At 42.5% G+C, this 18282-nt stretch overlaps 1 protein-coding gene across 41 annotated transcripts in view; it reads left to right on the forward strand.

Moving 5' to 3' along the window:
* MACF1 (microtubule actin crosslinking factor 1) overlaps nucleotides 1–18282 on the forward strand; it is a 409997-nt gene that overhangs the window by 306441 nt on the left and 85274 nt on the right. For all 41 annotated transcript variants that reach the window (XM_031667185.1, XM_031667174.1, XM_031667208.1 and 38 more), the window contains one exon: nucleotides 1211–2682. In XM_031667185.1, the coding sequence (XP_031523045.1) occupies nucleotides 1211–2682 (1472 nt within the window). The remainder of the gene's footprint in view (nucleotides 1–1210; nucleotides 2683–18282) is intronic.

An 18282-nucleotide genomic window follows, 5' to 3' on the forward strand; every position in this document is an offset into this window, starting at 1 on the left:
GAATTGGTTAGGAGTAGTCCCAAGAATCTAGGATTCCCTTATGTAATTTTTAGGCTCAGAATGGTGTTAATCCAATTCCTTCTGCTAGTTGCAATGAGAACTTCTGTGGTTGTTACACAGTGAGCACTTGCAAAATGTGAAGGTTTACATAGCATAGTCCTAAAGATAAAAGCTCTAATAAAATTTCAACCAGCAAGTAGAGATTCATCCCCATAGATGTACTAAGTGGAGTTCCACATATACTCTCATTGATACCCAACCTTTTTTTTTTTTTTAATATTATGCACACCACACACACAGGTTCTCACTCTGTCACCCAGGCTGGAGTACAGTAGTGTGATCATGGCTCACTGCAGCCTCAATCTCCTGGGCTCAAGTGATCCTCCCACTTCAGTCTCCCAAGTAACTGGGACTATAGGCACATGCCACCATGCCCAGCTGGTTTTTTTTCTGTTTTTTTTTTGTTTTTTTTTTTGAGACAGAGTCTCACTCTGTCACCCTAGCTGGAGTGCAGTGGCACGATCTTGGATCACTGCAACCTCCACCTCCTCAATTCAAGCAGTCCTCTTGCCTCAGCCTCCCAAGTAGCTGGGACTACAAGCACGTGCCACCATGCCTGGCTAATTTTTGTATTTTTAGTAGAGATGGTGTTTCACCATGTTGGCCAGGCTGGTCTCGAACTCTTGACCTTGTGAACCGCCCACCTCAGCCTCCCAAAGTGCTGGGATTACAGGCTTAAACCACCGCACCCGGTGATTATTTTTATTTTTAGTAGAGACGAGGTCTTGCTTTGTTGCCCAAGCTAGTCTTGAACTCCTGGGCTCAACTGATCCTCCCACCTCAGCCTCCCCAAGTGCTGGGATTACAGGCTTGAGCCACCGCACCCATCCTCTTCTGGACTTATTATAACTTGGTAGAAGAAAAATTGTGTCATTCATTTATTATTTATCTTTCTGAAAATGTTTATGACTTTCACGTTTACCAGCTAGAAGTCAAAGTTTACTTCTGTTACTTAGATCACCTTACAAGGTTGCTATGAGGATTAAATAAGATAGTGTATATGAAGGAGCCTAATTATATTGCCTCTTTTTGGTAGGCCCTCAAGTAACATTAGTTCCCTTCCCCTAAGATTAGACCATATATTCTCAGCAAACATTTTAAATGCCAGGGTTCAGGCATTATTAATTTCAATTTTATTTTCTCATTTCAGCCGATCGCATGAACAGACTCCAGGCAGCTCTTGCCAGCACCCAGCAGTTCCAGCAAATGTTTGATGAGCTGAGGACATGGTTGGATGATAAACAAAGCCAGCAAGCAAAAAACTGCCCCATTTCTGCAAAATTGGAGCGGTTACATTCGCAGCTACAGGAGAATGAAGAGTTTCAGAAAAGTCTTAATCAACACAGTGGCTCCTATGAGGTGATTGTGGCTGAAGGGGAATCTCTACTTCTTTCTGTACCTCCTGGAGAAGAGAAAAGGACTCTACAAAACCAGTTGGTTGAGCTCAAAAACCATTGGGAAGAGCTTAGTAAAAAAACTGCAGACAGACAATCCAGGCTCAAGGATTGTATGCAGAAAGCTCAGAAATATCAGTGGCATGTGGAAGACCTTGTGCCATGGATAGAAGATTGTAAAGCTAAGATGTCTGAGTTGCGAGTCACTCTGGATCCAGTGCAGCTAGAGTCCAGTCTCCTGAGATCAAAGGCTATGCTGAGTGAGGTGGAGAAGCGCCGCTCTCTGCTGGAAATATTGAATAGTGCTGCTGACATTCTGATCAATTCTTCAGAAGCAGATGAGGATGGAATCCGGGATGAGAAGGCTGGGATCAACCAGAACATGGATGCTATCACAGAAGAGCTGCAGGCCAAAACAGGGTCACTCGAAGAAATGACTCAGAGGCTCAAGGAGTTCCAGGAAAGCTTTAAGAATATTGAAAAGAAGGTTGAAGGAGCCAAACACCAACTTGAGATCTTTGATGCTCTGGGTTCTCAAGCCTGTAGCAACAAGAACCTGGAGAAGCTAAGAGCTCAACAGGAAGTGCTGCAGGCCCTAGAGCCTCAGGTAGACTATCTGAGGAACTTTACTCAGGGGCTGGTAGAAGATGCCCCAGATGGAGCTGATGCTTCCCAACTTCTCCATCAAGCTGAGGTCACCCAGCAAGAGTTCCTCGAAGTTAAGCAAAGAGTGAACAGTGGTTGTGTGATGATGGAAAACAAGCTGGAGGGGATTGGCCAGTTTCACTGCCGGGTACGAGAGATGTTTTCTCAATTGGCAGACCTGGATGATGAGCTAGATGGCATGGGTGCTGTTGGCAGAGACACTGATAGCCTCCAGTCCCAAATCGAGGATGTGCGACTATTCCTTAACAAAATTCAGGTCCTCAAATTAGACATAGAGGCCTCTGAAGCGGAGTGTCGACATATGCTAGAAGAAGAGGGGACTCTGGACTTGTTAGGTCTCAAAAGGGAGCTAGAAGCCCTGAACAAACAGTGTGGCAAACTGACAGAGAGGGGGAAAGCTCGTCAGGAACAGCTGGAACTCACACTAGGCCGTGTAGAGGACTTCTACAGGAAATTGAAAGGACTCAATGACGCGACCACAGCAGCAGAGGAGGCAGAGGCCCTCCAGTGGGTAGTGGGGACCGAAGTGGAAATCATCAACCAACAATTAGCAGATTTTAAAGTAAGTCTTAACCTTGTTTTTCTTTTTCTTTTACATGTATTTATTTGCTTGTAACTTGGAAACCATTAGAGTATACATTTTAACTTCTGTCCCTAGTTCTATTATTGTCACTTCCATCACCATGAAAGCACACTGTCTGAAGACTAAATAGTCTCTTGGACTTCTGAGCAAACTGGTTTGAGCATTTTTCTTTTTTTCTTTTTTTTTTTTCTGAGAGAGGGTCTCCCTCTCTCACCCAGGCTTGGAGTGCAGTGGTGCGCTCTTGGCTCACTGCAGACTCGACCTCATAGGCTCAAGCGATCCTCCCACTTCAGCCTCCCAAGTAGCTGGTACCACAGGCGCCACCATACCCGGCTAATTTTTTGTATTTTTTGTAGAGACGAGGTTTTGCCATGTCTCCCAGGCTGGTCTCAGAACTCCTGAGCTCAGGCAATCTGCCCACCTCAGCCTACCAAAGTGTTGGGATTACAGGCATGGGCCACCAAGCCCAGCCAGAGCATTTTTCTATTGTAGTTTATTTCAGTCTTTATAACCAATTAAGGATATAGAAAGAAATGTCCAAGTCTTATCTCTTACTCTAAGAATTTCCTCTTAGGGTTTCTTGAGATTTCAGATTACCAGATTTTGTAATAGCAGTGAATGTATCTTCAGGTCTCTGTTATTCTTTTCTTTTCTTTTCTTTTCTTTTTTTTGGAGAGAGAGTCTTGCTCTGTTGCCCAGGTTGGAATGCGGTGGGGCAATCTGGGCTCACTGAAACCTCCACCTCCCAGGTTCAAGTGATCCTCCTACCTCAGCCTCCCGAGTAGCTGGGGTTACAGGTGCTCACCACCACACCTGGTTAATTTTTATATTTTTAGTAGAGATGGGGTTTCACTATGTTGGCCAGGCTGGTCTCAAACTCGTGCCCTCAAGTGATCCACCCACCCCAGCCTCCCAAAGTGCTGGGATTACAGGCATTAGTCACCGCACTCAGCCCCCTGTTTTTCAAATTGAGGTATGAAAAGCCCTAAGTTAAACATAGTCTCATCTTCCTAAAGTGTTATTTTTACACAGATTTTAGGGGAGGATATTGATGTATATTTGATATATTACGGAATAAAACATAAAATTATCATTAATTATTAAAATAAAACATGACACTTCAAATAAATCTCCCATTTATATAGTAAGCAGCTTAATAATACATCCCAGACTCCTCAAGAGTACAAGTTCTTTGCCTATAGGAGTGGTTGAGAAGTACTGCCTTAATTGCAAAAATACTTTAATTCTTTGCCTGAGCCAAAATTTCCAGTCCTGAGATTGTGTGAGTATAAATTAAAGTAACAGATGATTACATGACCCAAAAGTGTGGATTTACTGGGTTAGGAGCACATCTGTTGGATCTTGGCTCTCACTATATGAACCTTTTGCCCCTAGAGTTTTCTTTGTTGTAAATACCTAAAAGTCTCTCACTCTGCCACTATACATGGAACAGATTTGGAAAGGATACTTCCAGCACTTTGTTTCCATCACTAGTTAAGTATTCCTACTTACACAGTTAATACTCCCACCATTAAAGTAAAATTGTGATCTCAAAGACCTTGCTTGCCAGCGTTGTCTTAAAAACATGAATGCAGAGGTAATGTTGACACCAGCTCAGAGCCACATGGTCCTAGAGAGATCACAGTTTTGTAGACAGGATCCAAGTGCAAAAACGTGGCTGTTTCAGAAGGGCCCCTCTAGGAGCTTGGGGGAAATTCAGCACTAAAGTGTGACATTGGCTGAAGGCCTTCTTACCATGTTTGGAGATAGTACAATTTTGAGCAAGAGGAGTCATCATATTTGGGTTTCTTGAGGCACCCAGATAAGGAAAGGGTAGGTAGAGAAAACTTAAACCCGTGAAGCAGTGCATTCCTCTTAGAAACTCCCTTTCTAGTAGTAGTGTGGCTTTCCCTGTTTCAGCTTGCACATTTTTCTTTCCTCTTTTGTTATAAGTGTCTCAAAAGCAGAGACTTTCTTCTACAGGTATGCTTCAGTTATCCAATTTACTTGGATCCAGGCTATTTAGAATTAACCATCTAACCAACTAAATGAAGTTTTTAGAAAACTGAAACTTATCCTTTTAGGCTCCAAAATAGTTTTATCTAACCAGGTTCTGGTTTATATAGGAATTATTTTAAACTCAGTTTGCCTGATTTTCTAAATATGTATTATGCATAAGTTTTTTCTAATGAGTACAGGTTAACATTATTTAAATGGCTGTACTGTTCTATACTATGGTGATATTGATATTCTGAAAGATGTGAGAGACATTTGGGGCTGCTCTGTATTAAGTATTCCCAAATTACTGTGCACTTTGATTTCTATATTGAAGTTATTGTTTAGGGCCTCTATAGTATTGTACTGGTTGGATTGGCTGTGCATGTGTGTGTGGAGAGGAGGAGGTAATTTCAGGATTTCTGCCCACTGCCATGATATTGGGTATTATTTCTTACGGCTATCACTTGTCACTGCTGTCATTTGGTCTGTGTAGTCTATTCCTCCCTTCTTTTTTTTTTTTTTTTTTTTTTGAGACGGAGTCTCGCTCTGTCGCCCAGGCTGGAGTGCAGTGGCTGAATCTCAGCTCACTGCAAGCTCCGCCTCCCAGGTTCACGCCATTCTCCTGCCTCAGCCTCCCGAGTAGCTGGGACTACAGGCGCCCGCCACCTCGCCCGGCTAGTTTTTTGTATTTTTTAGTGGAGACGGGGTTTCACCATGTTAGCCCATGTTGGGATGGTCTCGATCTCCTGACCTCGTGATCCGCCCGTCTCGGCCTCCCAAAGTGCTGGGATTACAGGCTTGAGCCACCGCGCCCGGCCTATTCCTCCCTTCTAATCATCATTGAGCTAGAAAATGAGATAAACAGGCCTGTTAAAATTGCATTAGATACGAGCTAAAATATGCAAAAGAGTCCACATGCAGGCATATTAGTGTTTGGATTTGAGGACAAGTCATCTTTTCCTTTTCATTTAATCCTTGATTTCTAGAGACATTCTGACTTTTGATGTTGCTGGAAGATTTCAAAAAATTACTGGGCATTACTTTGTTTTATTTGTATCCTAGTATGTTGCCTAATAGTGCTCAGAGTTCAATAGCACTTAGTTGCTTGTCATAGCCAAATTCGTTTCACTGATTTCTAAAAATAAGCCTTCCACCTCAGATACTCTGGATGTGAAGGCTGGGACTGGACACTGATCGGCTGGGCTCTTGCAGAGTGTGTTCATCAACAGTGGACTGGTGTTGACAAGACAAGCCTGGAAGAAGAGTGGGAGAAGGGAGAAGGGTGGTGGAGTGTCCCATGTGTAGTCCATTGTCAAGTCAGTAGGTAGTTACCATAAAATGATCAGTATCCCCCCTCAAGTTGGGGATGCAAATCAAAAGCCCTGTTCTACCTGTCCACCTTATAGGGAAGTCAAAAGCTTTGGAAAGAGTTTTTGCCTTCTCCCAGCAAAAGTCTTTGGTCAGGAGGGGAGGAGCATATTCTTGGCTGAACTCATGCTGAGCTCATCGGAAGTGAAAATAATGAGAGGAGAAAAATTCTGTGTGTCAGTTCCATAGTCCCCGGGAGGCCGCATAAAGGGAAGGTCTTTTTGGACCCATTCTGAGGACTGAGTCATTTTCATGATGTGAGTGTTGAGTTCCTGGGTTAATGTGTTATAGTCCAGCCACAGATTAATCTTTCCTTACTCCAGCAGCAGACCAGATTTATAAAGTATGACTCTGTTTTCAGATTCAAATTATTTTTAATAAGGAAAAAACAAAGATGAAGATAAATATTTTTTAAAACAGCATTAACTGTAAGTTTTCAACTTTTTTCTTTTTTTAATGGAATCATACTCTTAGCACAGAATCTGCATAAGAGAAGAGGATATGAATCTGGGAGATGGAAACTCTGCTTTGACCCAGCTCACTTCATGGGAGATAGTCAGAATAGACAGATAAGTTAGGCCTGTGAAGAACCCCTAGTCTTACTTGGGACTGTACAATCGTGCTGATAGATCCGTGGATCTGCAGTCTGTGGGGAAAATTATTTCTTCCTTAAATGAAAGTGGAAAACTAAAATACATTATTCCTAGGAAAGGCTTTCCCTCAGTTGCTTCTGAATGATTAGCAGGTCCTCGCTGGCTGACCAGATTCTGTCACATGGGAGTAGAAGAGAGTTCTTTTCCACTCAAACCAGACAGAGACCTTAGGCTTCCTGAGTTAGGATCTTTACCAGGTTCAGCTCTCTGTTGGAAGTAGAAAGGAAGAAGCCATTCTAGAAATCACTAATGAGAGAATTGAGCTTGTTTTCAGAAAGCTGGAAAGAAAAGACTTTGGCTAATCTCTTCAGGAAATTCCGTTTTCCTGAACAAGGGAGTCTCTGGTTATTGAGGAAAAGGAATTGTATGTGTCTAACAGGAGGCTAACAAGAAAGGAAGGACCTTTTTATCACTGGAACTTCAGCCAAAGAATTCCCCTAGAGTGACCTTCCTGGGAATGGTTTAAAAAAAAAAAAATCTATTAAGTCTCTGATGATAACAAGAGACTTTCCTCATTTTGAAATTCCCTATGTAGGTTTTACTTGAATTGAGATCATTCTGAATCTTAAACCAACCCCTGCTTTGCCCCCTGCTCCCCCCAAAAACCATGTGACTTCTCGCTCAGAAAGTATTTGATGGTTAGGGCATCATACTGGTGAACATTATCAAGAAACCTGGATGCACTTTCATTCACTCATTTTTCATATGTATTTATATTGCTGTGTATTCAGGTCATGCTTCAGACTTGGCATTCTACCTCTCAGTGATAAGAATGAACAGTGGGGCCAGGCACAGTAGCTCACGCCTGTAATCATAGCATTCTGGGAGGCCAGTGTGGGCAGATCACTCGAGCCCAGGAGTTCGAGACCAGCCTGGGCAACAAAGTGAGGCCCTTCTACAAAAAATAAATAAATTAGCCAGGCATGGTGGCACATGCTTGTGGTCCCAGCTTACACAGGAGGCTGAGGCAGGAGGATCACTTGATCCTAGGACATTGAGGCTGCAGTGGGCTGCGTTCATGCCACTATAGTCCAGTGTAGGTAACAGAGTGAGACCCTCTCTCAAGGAAGGAAGGGAGGGGAAGGGGAAGGGGAAGGGGAAGGGAGAAGGGAGGGGGGGAAGGAGGAGAAGGAGAAGGAAGGAGGAGAAGGAAGGAAGGGAGGGAGGCAGGAAAGAAAGAAGGAGGAAGAGGAGAAGAAGGAGGAGGAAGAGGAGGAGGAGGAGAAGAAGGAGAAGGAGAGGAAGAGGAAGAAGAAGAAAAGAAGAAAGGGAGGGAGGAAGGAAGGGAGGGAGGGAGGGAAGAAGGAAGGAAAATGGGAAACTGACTCACAGACCGCTTTAGGGTCTGTGAGTTTCTCATAGTGGTTCACTTCACCCAGTGGTGCATATAAAGCACCCAAACCAGTTGCTCTTTTCCTTTCTTGTCTTTGAGGCTGGGCTGTTGGGTTGTAATAGGTACAGCATCAGGCTTCCTTAGGATTATTTTCATTACTAATTCAGGTTGAGCAGAGCCCAGGATCAGGGTCTCAGTGTACTTGAAGTTTCTACTGGGGGACCTAGCTTTCCTACTATGAAAACAGAATAAGAAAGTCTTATAAACGCCTTCTTTTGATTTATTTATTTATTTATTTATTTAATTTATTTATTTTTTTTGCCGCATAGAAAGCAAGCTTAGGCATCTTCATGTGCACATGAGAAAAGCCCTGGAAAAGGCCAGGCACAGTGGCTCACGCCTGTAATCCCAGCCCTTTGGAAGGCTGAGGTGGGTGGATCACCTGAGGTCAGGAGTTTGAGACCAGCCTGGTCAACATGGTGAAACCCTGTCTCTATTAAAAATACAAAAATTAGCCGGGCATGGTGGCACATGCCTGTAGTCCCAGCTATTCAGGGAGGCTGAGGCAGGAGAATGGCTTGAACCCAGGAAGCAGAGGTTGCAATGAGCCAAGATCACGCCACTGTACTCCAGCCTGGGTGACAGAAAGAGACTCTGTCTCCAAAAAAAAAAAAAAAAGAAAAAGAAAAAGAAAAGGCCCTGGAAGACAGGGCGCAGCATGGAGTTGAAAGACTACCAGTTTACTCCTTTCTTTGAAATGATTGCAAAGACAGTATCAGCTCATCTACGTTTTTGGCAGTTAGTACACCAGCCTGAGAGTGAGTCAGTAGAGGGTAGAGCAAATGAGGTTAGCATTATCTACCTGCCCTTGGAGAGACAGGAAATCACACTCGGTATGACCTGTCTGTCACCTGGAGGTTTAGGTTTCCCCAGCTTTACTAAGATGAGTGAGAATCCTCTATCCCTGCCAACCCCCACCATGTACTAACCCTTCCTTGGCCTGTCTTGGTTTTTTGCTTTCTTCCTTAAACAAAACTACTCCAAATAGGAACTAGGGTCCAAGGAAATAAAGACAATATCCTTAAATGGATTTCTCAATTTCAGCACTGTTGACATTTTTGGGTGGTGGGTAGGGAGGAAAGAGGCAGCCACTCATGCCACCACCTGTGCCCACCACTATCAACATTTTGGACTGGATAATTCTTTGTTGTGAGAAGCTGTCCTGTGCATTGTAGGCTTTTTAGCAGCATTTCTGACCTAATAACTTCCCAGTTGTACAACTAAAAATGTCTCCTTGGAAGGCAGAATTACTACCCTCTGTTGATAACTATAGCCCTGGAAGAAATTGCCACCTATACATGGGAAACTTAGAATTCAGGTGGAATAGGTTACTAGTTAAATATTTATGTAACAAGCAGCCTTCTGATAATCTGATTATGACTGTGTATAGTGGCAACAACTACTTCTAAGTCAGCTTTCCTTTAAGCCAGGCCCTGGATTCTTTATTTTTGCTGGTCTTAATCTCTGTCTGGCTTTAATATCTCCTGGTCACTTTCCCTGGCTGGAATTTGCATACAGTTGTCAGTTGTTGATGCAGGTGTTTGGTTGATGATGCATTGCCAAAGAGAAGAGGAATTTCCTTTGTGGACATATTTCAGGGAGCTTCCTTGTTCTGTGCCTTTAAGGGGAGACTACAGTCTCTCAGTTGTTCTCCACAGCCAACCAAGAGTTTGGCTGCTGCTATTTATAACCCTTATGTGACCACCCCCACCTCCCCACCCCACAAAGAATTCCAATGCTCTGTAATAATCCTCTCCACCCCCACCATAGCAACTGGATGGGGAGAAGGTGAAGGAGCCTTTAAGGCCTTTAAGTTTGCTTCATGTTGAACCTTTTCCAGCTCCCTTTTAAAGTATTACCAGTTAGTATTTTAAATATCAGTGTCACAAGCAAAATCCCAGGCTTGCAGCCACTGCATCATCTTAAAGGAGCCTCATGCCCCAGTGAAGGTAGTAAAATTGAATGGAAGGTAGTAAAATCATCAAGAAAGGACTGACAGATTTTACATAAATCTGTCTGGAAATTTGATAGCAAGGTGAGATTTTAAAGCAACAAACGGGGTGGGCGCAGTAACTTACGCCTGTAATCCCAGCATTTTGGGAGGCCAAGGCAGATGGATCTCGAGGTCAGGAGATCGAGACCATCCTGGCCAACATGGCAAAACCCCGTCTTAGCCGGGCGTGGTGGCATGCACCTGTAATCCCAGCTACTCAGGAGACTGAGGCAGGAGAATCGCTTGAACCCAGGAGGCGGAGGTTGCAGTGAGCCAACATCACACCACTGCACTCCAGCCTGGGTGACAGAGCGAAACTCCATCTCAAAAAAAAAAAAAAAAGCAACAAATATATCTGTAACCAAAGAAAAGGACTGAGCAGTTGGATTTGGATACTAAAATTCTTCACATACAATATCAGCATGTAGCATTCACAACTAAGATTTATCATTTGTATAAGAAAGAAGGAATATGTTTCCAGAAAAACTAGAATGTACCCTGTGCAGAACTTGTATGTATTGATCGTTGAGTATTTGATTAGTCAACGTGGTTGAGATAAGCACAGACTTGCAGAACAGGACTGATCCTCACTGTGCCTAGAAATGAATGGTAAATGGTCTCAGCCTTAGGCTAGTTCTGGAGCTTCAGAAAAATATCCTGGGCACTTTCAAGCTCGCTGATAAGCTGTGAGCTTCTAGGAAGTATGATGAGTTTCTTTGAAGGGCCGTTTATTGTTAGAGTTGCTGGTTTACTAGGAATAAAATGAGTTCCACAGGGAGTCATGTCAGGTCACTGCACCAAACCATCACTGTAAAGGGCTGTCTCCTGCTGAATGGATTCTTCACAAGTCTCAGCTGTCCCAGCTGGAAAAACCCAGCTATGGGTAGAATGTGCACCCTCCCTATTTTGCCACCACTAAGTGCTTTTCAACTATGAGTCTCTCTTATTGGCTACAGAAGGTTAATAGGATACACTTACTCTCTAGGATGTCATAAACTATTTTTCTACCACGAGTCCTGTCGTTTGAAATATGGATCTTTGCTACACATGGTAATGGTTTATGGATCGTTTTATGGGGGCTAAAAGGAAATGATTCTATATTCCTTTTAACCCATCCTTACTGAGCAGTTGCTCTGTGCTAGTCCTTGTGGTGGGTACTGGAGTCTCAGATAGTCTCTAGTTAACAGTGTATGGATGTGCCTTGACTTACAGTGAAATTATGTCTGGATAAACCCATCATAACTCGAAAAGATTGTAAGTCAGAAATGCATTTAATATACCTACTGACCATAGCTCAGCTTAGCCTACCTTAAACATACTCAAACACTTACATTAGCCTACAGTTGGGCAAAATCATCTAACACAAAGCCTATTTTATAATAAAGTGCTGACTCACTCATGTAATTTATTGAATATTGTACTGAAATTGAGAAACTGAACGATTGTATGGGTATTTGAAGTATGATTTCTACTGAATGCATATCACTTTCACCATCATAAAGTTGAAAAATCTTAAGTTGGCCGGGCGTGGTGGCTCATGCCTGTAATCCCAGCACTTCGGGAGGCCAGGCAGGTGGATCACGAGGTCAGGAGATCTAGACCGTCCTGGCTAACATGGTGAAACCCCGTCTCTACTAAAAATACAGAAAAATTAGCCGGGCATGGTGGTGGGCGCCTGTAGTCCCAGCTGCTGGGGAGGCTGAGGCAGGAGAATGGCGTGAACCCGGGAGGCGGAGCTCACAGTGAGCTAAGATCATGCCACTGCATTCCAGCCTGGGCAACAGAGCGAGACTCTGTCTCAAAAAAAAAAAGAAAAATCTTAAGTTAAACCATTGTTAAGTCAGAGACCATCTATAGTAAGGGAAACAGATACAGAGAATTACAGTGGTAGTGATGTAGTGGTAAATGCGGTAAGAAAGATCTGAGTCTAAATGATCTCTGAAAAAAACTCTGTAAATCAGATGTTTAAAATCCCATTTTGCAGATAATAAAACTTAGACTTGAAGAGGTTGAAATAACTTGTTTGAGCCACATAGCAAGTAAATATTAGAGTTGGGATTGGGAAGGTCTGTTTGGCACCAAAGTTTATGCTACACCAGTGGTTGTCAACCAAGCAAAGCTTTGCAGAAACTCCCACTTCCCGCCACTCCTTTTTTTTTTTTTTTTTTTTTTTTTTTATAAACAGAGTTTCACTCCCATCACACAGGCTAGAGTGCAATGGCACAATCATGGCTCACTGCAGCCTCAACCTCCCAGTCTCAAGTGATCCTCCTGCCTCAGCCCCACAAGTAGCTGGAATTACAGGTGCACGCTGCCATGCCTGGCTAATTTTTGTATCTTTTGTAGAGATAGGGTTTCACCATGTTGCCAAGGCCAGCCTTGAACTCCTGAGCTCAAATGATCTGCCTACCTCAGCCTCTCAGAGTGCTGGTATTACGGGAATGAGCCACCATGCCTGGCCCAGAGACATTTTTTATTGTTATGACTGGAAAAGCTGCTACTGGCATCTAGTAAGTGCTGCTAAACAACCTACAATACACAGGACAGCCCCTTACAATGAAAGAATTATTCAGCTTACTTCTAGAAAGCTAGGGAATTTGATTTTTGCCATCTTCAGATCCCATGACAAGTAAGAGTTAACTGATTAAATAGTTCCACTTCCTGGGAATGCTTCTGTGGTTTTCCTCTTCTTTAAAGAAAATTAGTTAAGAAATAGTGTTGCTTCCGGGAGTGACTTATACAGATAGAGTCAGGATCTTGGGGAACTAATCTGAGTCAGCGACTGAAGAATTTTCTCCACGCCTGACCAGTCCCCACCCCACACTGCCACAAGGCTCCTGCTGTGGAAATCAATCAGCTGTGTATCTCAGGCTGCTTCCTGTAGGGTGTGTTATGGAATGGCATTAGCCCTTGCACCAGCTGGGAGTACTGATCTCAGTGTGATTTTATCAGACTCTGTTTCTTTTGAGCCTTACTGTTTGGAACAAAGGACCCTCTGTTAAGAATGCAGAGAGCTAGTGTGATTGGATATCTAGCATATATGTACATGGTTCCTATGGAAAAAAAACAGACATAAATTATGCTATAGCCCTCTAAAATTTGGGTCTCCAAAATGATTTCCCGACCTTCTGTCTGTATTCACAGTTCTTTCTGTAAGTACTTATCCTTCCTCCAAAGCAATTCGAGGGCCATCTGATCTGATAAATGGTGGTATCCTTCAGAACTAGCATATTTTTATGTTTCCAGTCTTGGACATATATGATCCCCACTATCTTTCCAGTTGTATTTCCTATATAGACCATCCACTACATCCAGTTACCCCAGACACTCCTTATACATTTTACGTATTTGATTTCTGAAGTCATAGCTCAAGTCCACTTCTTTATAAAGCTTTTTTTTTTTTTTTTTTTTTTGGGGGGGGGGGTGGATTCTGGCTCTGTCACCCAAGCTGGAGTACAGTGGTGCGATCTCGGCTTACTGCAACTTCTGACTCCCAGGTTCAAGTGATTCTCTTGCCTCAGCCTCCCAAGTATCTGGGATTACAGGCACGCATCATCATGCCTGGCTAATTTTTTTGTATTTTTTAGAGACGGGTTTCGCCATGTTAGCCAGGCTGGTCTCGAACTCCTGACCTCAGGTGATCTGCCCACCTCGGCCTCCCAAAGTTCTGGGATTATATTATAGGCATGAGCCACCATGCCCGGCCTTATAAAGGCTTTTAATCTCCCCGGCTCACTACTTCTGATCTCTTAATCATTTACAATGTATAACTCACTTGACTTTTATTACATACTACCTAATTTTGACATTTTCTGATTATATTCATCTGTCCTATCCCCTCAGTTAATTCACTTTTATGTCCCTTAATGTAGTTAGCATATTGGTATATACATAGTTGGAGATGAGAGAACATTTGACTGACTGGATGAACATTCTTTATTTCTCATAAACCATGTGAGCTCTAGGATTCAAAATGCTGTCTACTCTGCAAGACTTGAGATATGTATCCTTGTGTGTCCTGAAGAAATTCTAATCTTAGCCTGATTTCCTCAGCTCTCCATCTTCCTTCTGGGCTTCCTTCCTTCTCTGCTAGTTAGTATATGTTAAGGGAACACAATCTTTTTTCAGTATAAGAGAGCAAAACTAAGAAAGAAATGTGCTACTTTTTATGCACAGAGTCATTGGTACTTACTCAATTAGTTGACAGTTTAGTGTAGTGAAAAAAACTGAATACAAGTTTGAGTCAGAAGTATCCAGGTTTGAATCCTGGCTCTATCATTTACTAGCTGAGTGACCTTGAGGGAAATGACTTAACCTCTCTGAATCCTATTTACTTTAACTATAAAATACAAGTATTGGTAAATCATACCTTTAGGATTTTTATGAAAATTAAGTGAAGTGATATATCTAAAAGCATTAGACTTATATTCGGTGCTCAGCTCACTAGATGATAATATGCTTTTTAAAAAAAGAAGCTTATCTAGACATATAAATTAGAATATTTTGAATTTTTTTTCATTTTTGTTTTTTGTTTGTTTTTGAGACAGGGTCTCACTTTGTCACTCAAGCCTGAAGTACAGTGGCATGATCACGGCTCACTGCAGCCTCAACCTCCTAGGCTCAAGCGATCCTCCCGCCTCAACCCCCGCAAGTAGCTAGGATTAGAGGCATGCACCACCACAACCAGCTAATTTTTGTATCTTTACTTGTAGAGACGAGGTTTCACCATGTTGCCCAGGCTAGTCTTGAACTCCTGAGTTCAAGTGATCCGCCCACCTCAGCCTCCCAAAATGCTGGGGTTATAAACATGAGCCACTGTATCGAGCCTGTGAAATCTTTTTAATAAGAACAGTTACCCCTCTTTGTGACTAGCGATCATCATTCTCCAGAAGACTTGATCTAAGGCCCAGCACCAGAGAAGATTGGTTTTTTCTTCTTGGAAATTGGAAAAATGGAAATTATGAGGATAAAGTAAAATTAGTTTGATAACAATGAAACAAGTGGATGGACAGTCTTCCTGAGCAGTTTTTGTGGGAACAATAGTGTAGGGCTTATTTCTAGCCCTAGAGTGGCAATAATAGGCAAGTTTAGGTCATGACTCAACACAGCTTAAAATATATTTTATGTACACGTACATATACATACATGTTTATTCATTATTTTTTTCATTTATGCATTTCTATCAGAATCCTACAACCAGCAGGTTTTTCTGAGACCATTTTGGCCTTGGCTTGTATGCTCTACAAATTAATATTATTTTCAAATCATTAACCAGAATTAACCAGAAGACATTACCAGCTCAGTGACTTCCCCAGCCTCTCAGTGCCCATTAGATCAGCTCTAATGATCTCAGGGATTTTGGCCTAATTAGCTTTTATTGTAGACCATGTTATCTTCCTTTGTTACCGTACAATGGCAACTACTAAGTCAGCATCTTTAGGAAAGACACCTCTTAATATTAATCAATCTTTAATTAAAACATTGAGGGCTGAGGTGAAAAATATCGGCAGAGTTTCAGAGGCAAGCAGCTTAAAATACAGATATAATTCATCTGTCTGCCAATCTCATACCAGATTGAAATGTTCTACAGAAAGTCTTTAATTCTTTACAGTTTCAGCAAATATGTGTTTTTAATGTTTTTAACATTTGGTCATGTGTATATATCAGTCAAGGAAAGAAGATAATTCAAAGAAATTGTATGTGCCTTAGATTTTCTCCATCTTGAATTAATTGTATTTATCAAGTGAACCATTTTATATCTCTGTCATCTTGCAATTCATTCTCAAAGGATAAGCTCTGGTTTTGGTCTAATTCTTTAAATTCATACCTAAGCTGTTTGTTTCTTTGTCATCAATGATAAGAATTTTCCTTAGTAACAAATTGAAAGAGATGGTTTTTAGAAATCTCTTCTCTCTGTATTATTTATTCTGCCTTCTTTTCTAATATTCAAGAGCGGGGCTGGGCGCAGTGGCTCACACCTGTAATCCCAGCACTTTGGGATTACACCAAGGCAGGCAGATCACTTGAGGTCAGGAGTTCGAAACCAGCCTGGCCAACATGGTAAAACCCCATCTCTACCAAAAATACAAAAATTAGCCAGGCTTGGTGGTGGGCATGTGTAATTCCAGCTACACAGGAGGCTGAGGCAGGAGAATCGCTTGAACCTGGGAGGTAGAGGTTGCAGGAAGCCAAGATCATGCCATATCACTCCACCTGGGTGACAGAGTGAGATTCTGTCTCAAAAAGAAGGAAAAAAAAAAAAAAAGGTGATTCAACCCAGGGACCTCTTTCATGGAAATAACCAAGCAACTTTGCGATGATCATGCCACTCTGGAACTGGAAAGACTACTCTCAGTCCCAGGGGGAGGCCCACATCATCACTTTCTCAGGAAAACCTCCCCTGAGCTTCCAAGCCAGGTTGAGGCCCATGACCCATGTTCTCATAGCACGGTGTGCTTTTCTTTCAGAGTAATTATGCAGTTGACTAAAATGAATGTCCTTCTCCCTTACTAGAACGTAGGCTTCTGACTATGTCTTGCTCATCACTCACTCTCTTAGTGCCTGGCATAGTTTAGGGCACATAGTAAATCCCAATAAATATTTGGTGAATGGATGAAAAGAAAAGAATCAACGATATAACCTTGTAAAATTAGTTGCCTCAAGAGGATAGGAAGAGGAATCCAAGGAGACAAAGGACTGGCTAGAAAGATAGCATCAGGATACCACAGTGTCATGGAAGTCAAAAGAACACAGTCTCAAGAGGAAGGAAGGACCCATACTTATTTCTCACCACTGCTTATCCTTAACCCCCTCTAATCTGATCCAACACCCATCACTGTGCTGAAACTGCTCTCTTAGATATTCACTGGCTTCCTAGTTGCCAAGTCTAGTGGCCTTGTCTACCTCACTGTTCTCCTCTTTCGTTGTGCAGCATTTAATATCAGATCTTCTTTCTTGAAAGTTAATTTACTTTCTGGACATTGTGCTCTTCCATCTTCTTCTCTGGCTGCCCTTCTCCTTTCTTTTTTGGTTTGTCTTCCTATCTCTTAAACATGTGGTTCCTGAAACTCTGTCATCTGTCTCTTCTCTCTGCACTCAACCTCTGAGATGGCAGCTTTTCACTGTTCCATGGGGAAAGGCTTCCAAATCTGTCTTTCTCTCTCTTTTGTTTTTTATTTGTTTGTTTGGTTGGTTGTTTTTGTTTTGTTTTGTTTTTTGAGATGGCATCTCACTCTGTCTCCCAGGCTGGAGTGCAGTGGTGCGATCTTGGCTCACTGCAGTCTCCACTTCCTGGGTTCAAGTGGTTCTCCTGCCTCAGCCTCCCAAGTAGCTGGGACTACAGGTGCATGCCACCATACCCGGCTAATTTTTGTATTTTTAGTAGAGGCGGGGTTTCACCATGTTGGCCAGGCTGGTCTTAAACTCCTGACCTCAGGTGATCTGCCTGTCTCGGCCTCCCAAAGTGCTGGGATTACAGGTGTGAGCCACCACACCTGGCCCAAATCTGTATCTCTATCCCAATATTGATTCTTTAGTGTGAGGGGCCTTTCTAGACACCTTCACATGGGTCACTTTTTAGTATTTCACATACAGAATGGTCTAAAATAAATGAATTCAAATATTTTCTTCTTTCCTGCTGTTGTTTTATAATAAGTACTACTATGATCTTAGTAACCTAAGAGTAACACTATATGGCATTATCTTTGTTTTTTTCCCTCTAACCTCTACCTTCTCTCTGGTCAGTTGTGAAGCCCAAATATTCTTCCTCTGCAATTACTTTCACAGCCCTCTTCCTCATTTTTACTAGCCGTATTATTCTGGACAAGTATGCTTGCCACCCTAAGCTTCATTTATAAAGATTTGGGTTTTTTAAATGAGATAATATAAGTGACAGTTGAGTGAGCACCCCGTCCCAAAGTCCTCATTAAAATTTTTTTGGGGGGCCGGGCTTGGGGCTGTAATCCCAGTACTTTGGGAGGCCAAGGTGGGTGGATCACCTGAGGTCAGGAGTTTGAGACCAGTCTGACCAACATGGCGAAACTCCATCTCTACTAAAAATAGAAAAATTAGCCAGGTATGGTGGTGTGTGCCTGTAATCCCAGCTACGTGGGAAGCTGAGGCAGGAGAATCACTTGAACTTGAGAGGCAGAGGTTGCAATGAACGAAATCGCGCC

Source organism: Papio anubis, chromosome 1 (assembly GCF_008728515.1).
Source record: "Papio anubis isolate 15944 chromosome 1, Panubis1.0, whole genome shotgun sequence".
NCBI lineage: Eukaryota > Metazoa > Chordata > Mammalia > Primates > Cercopithecidae > Papio > Papio anubis.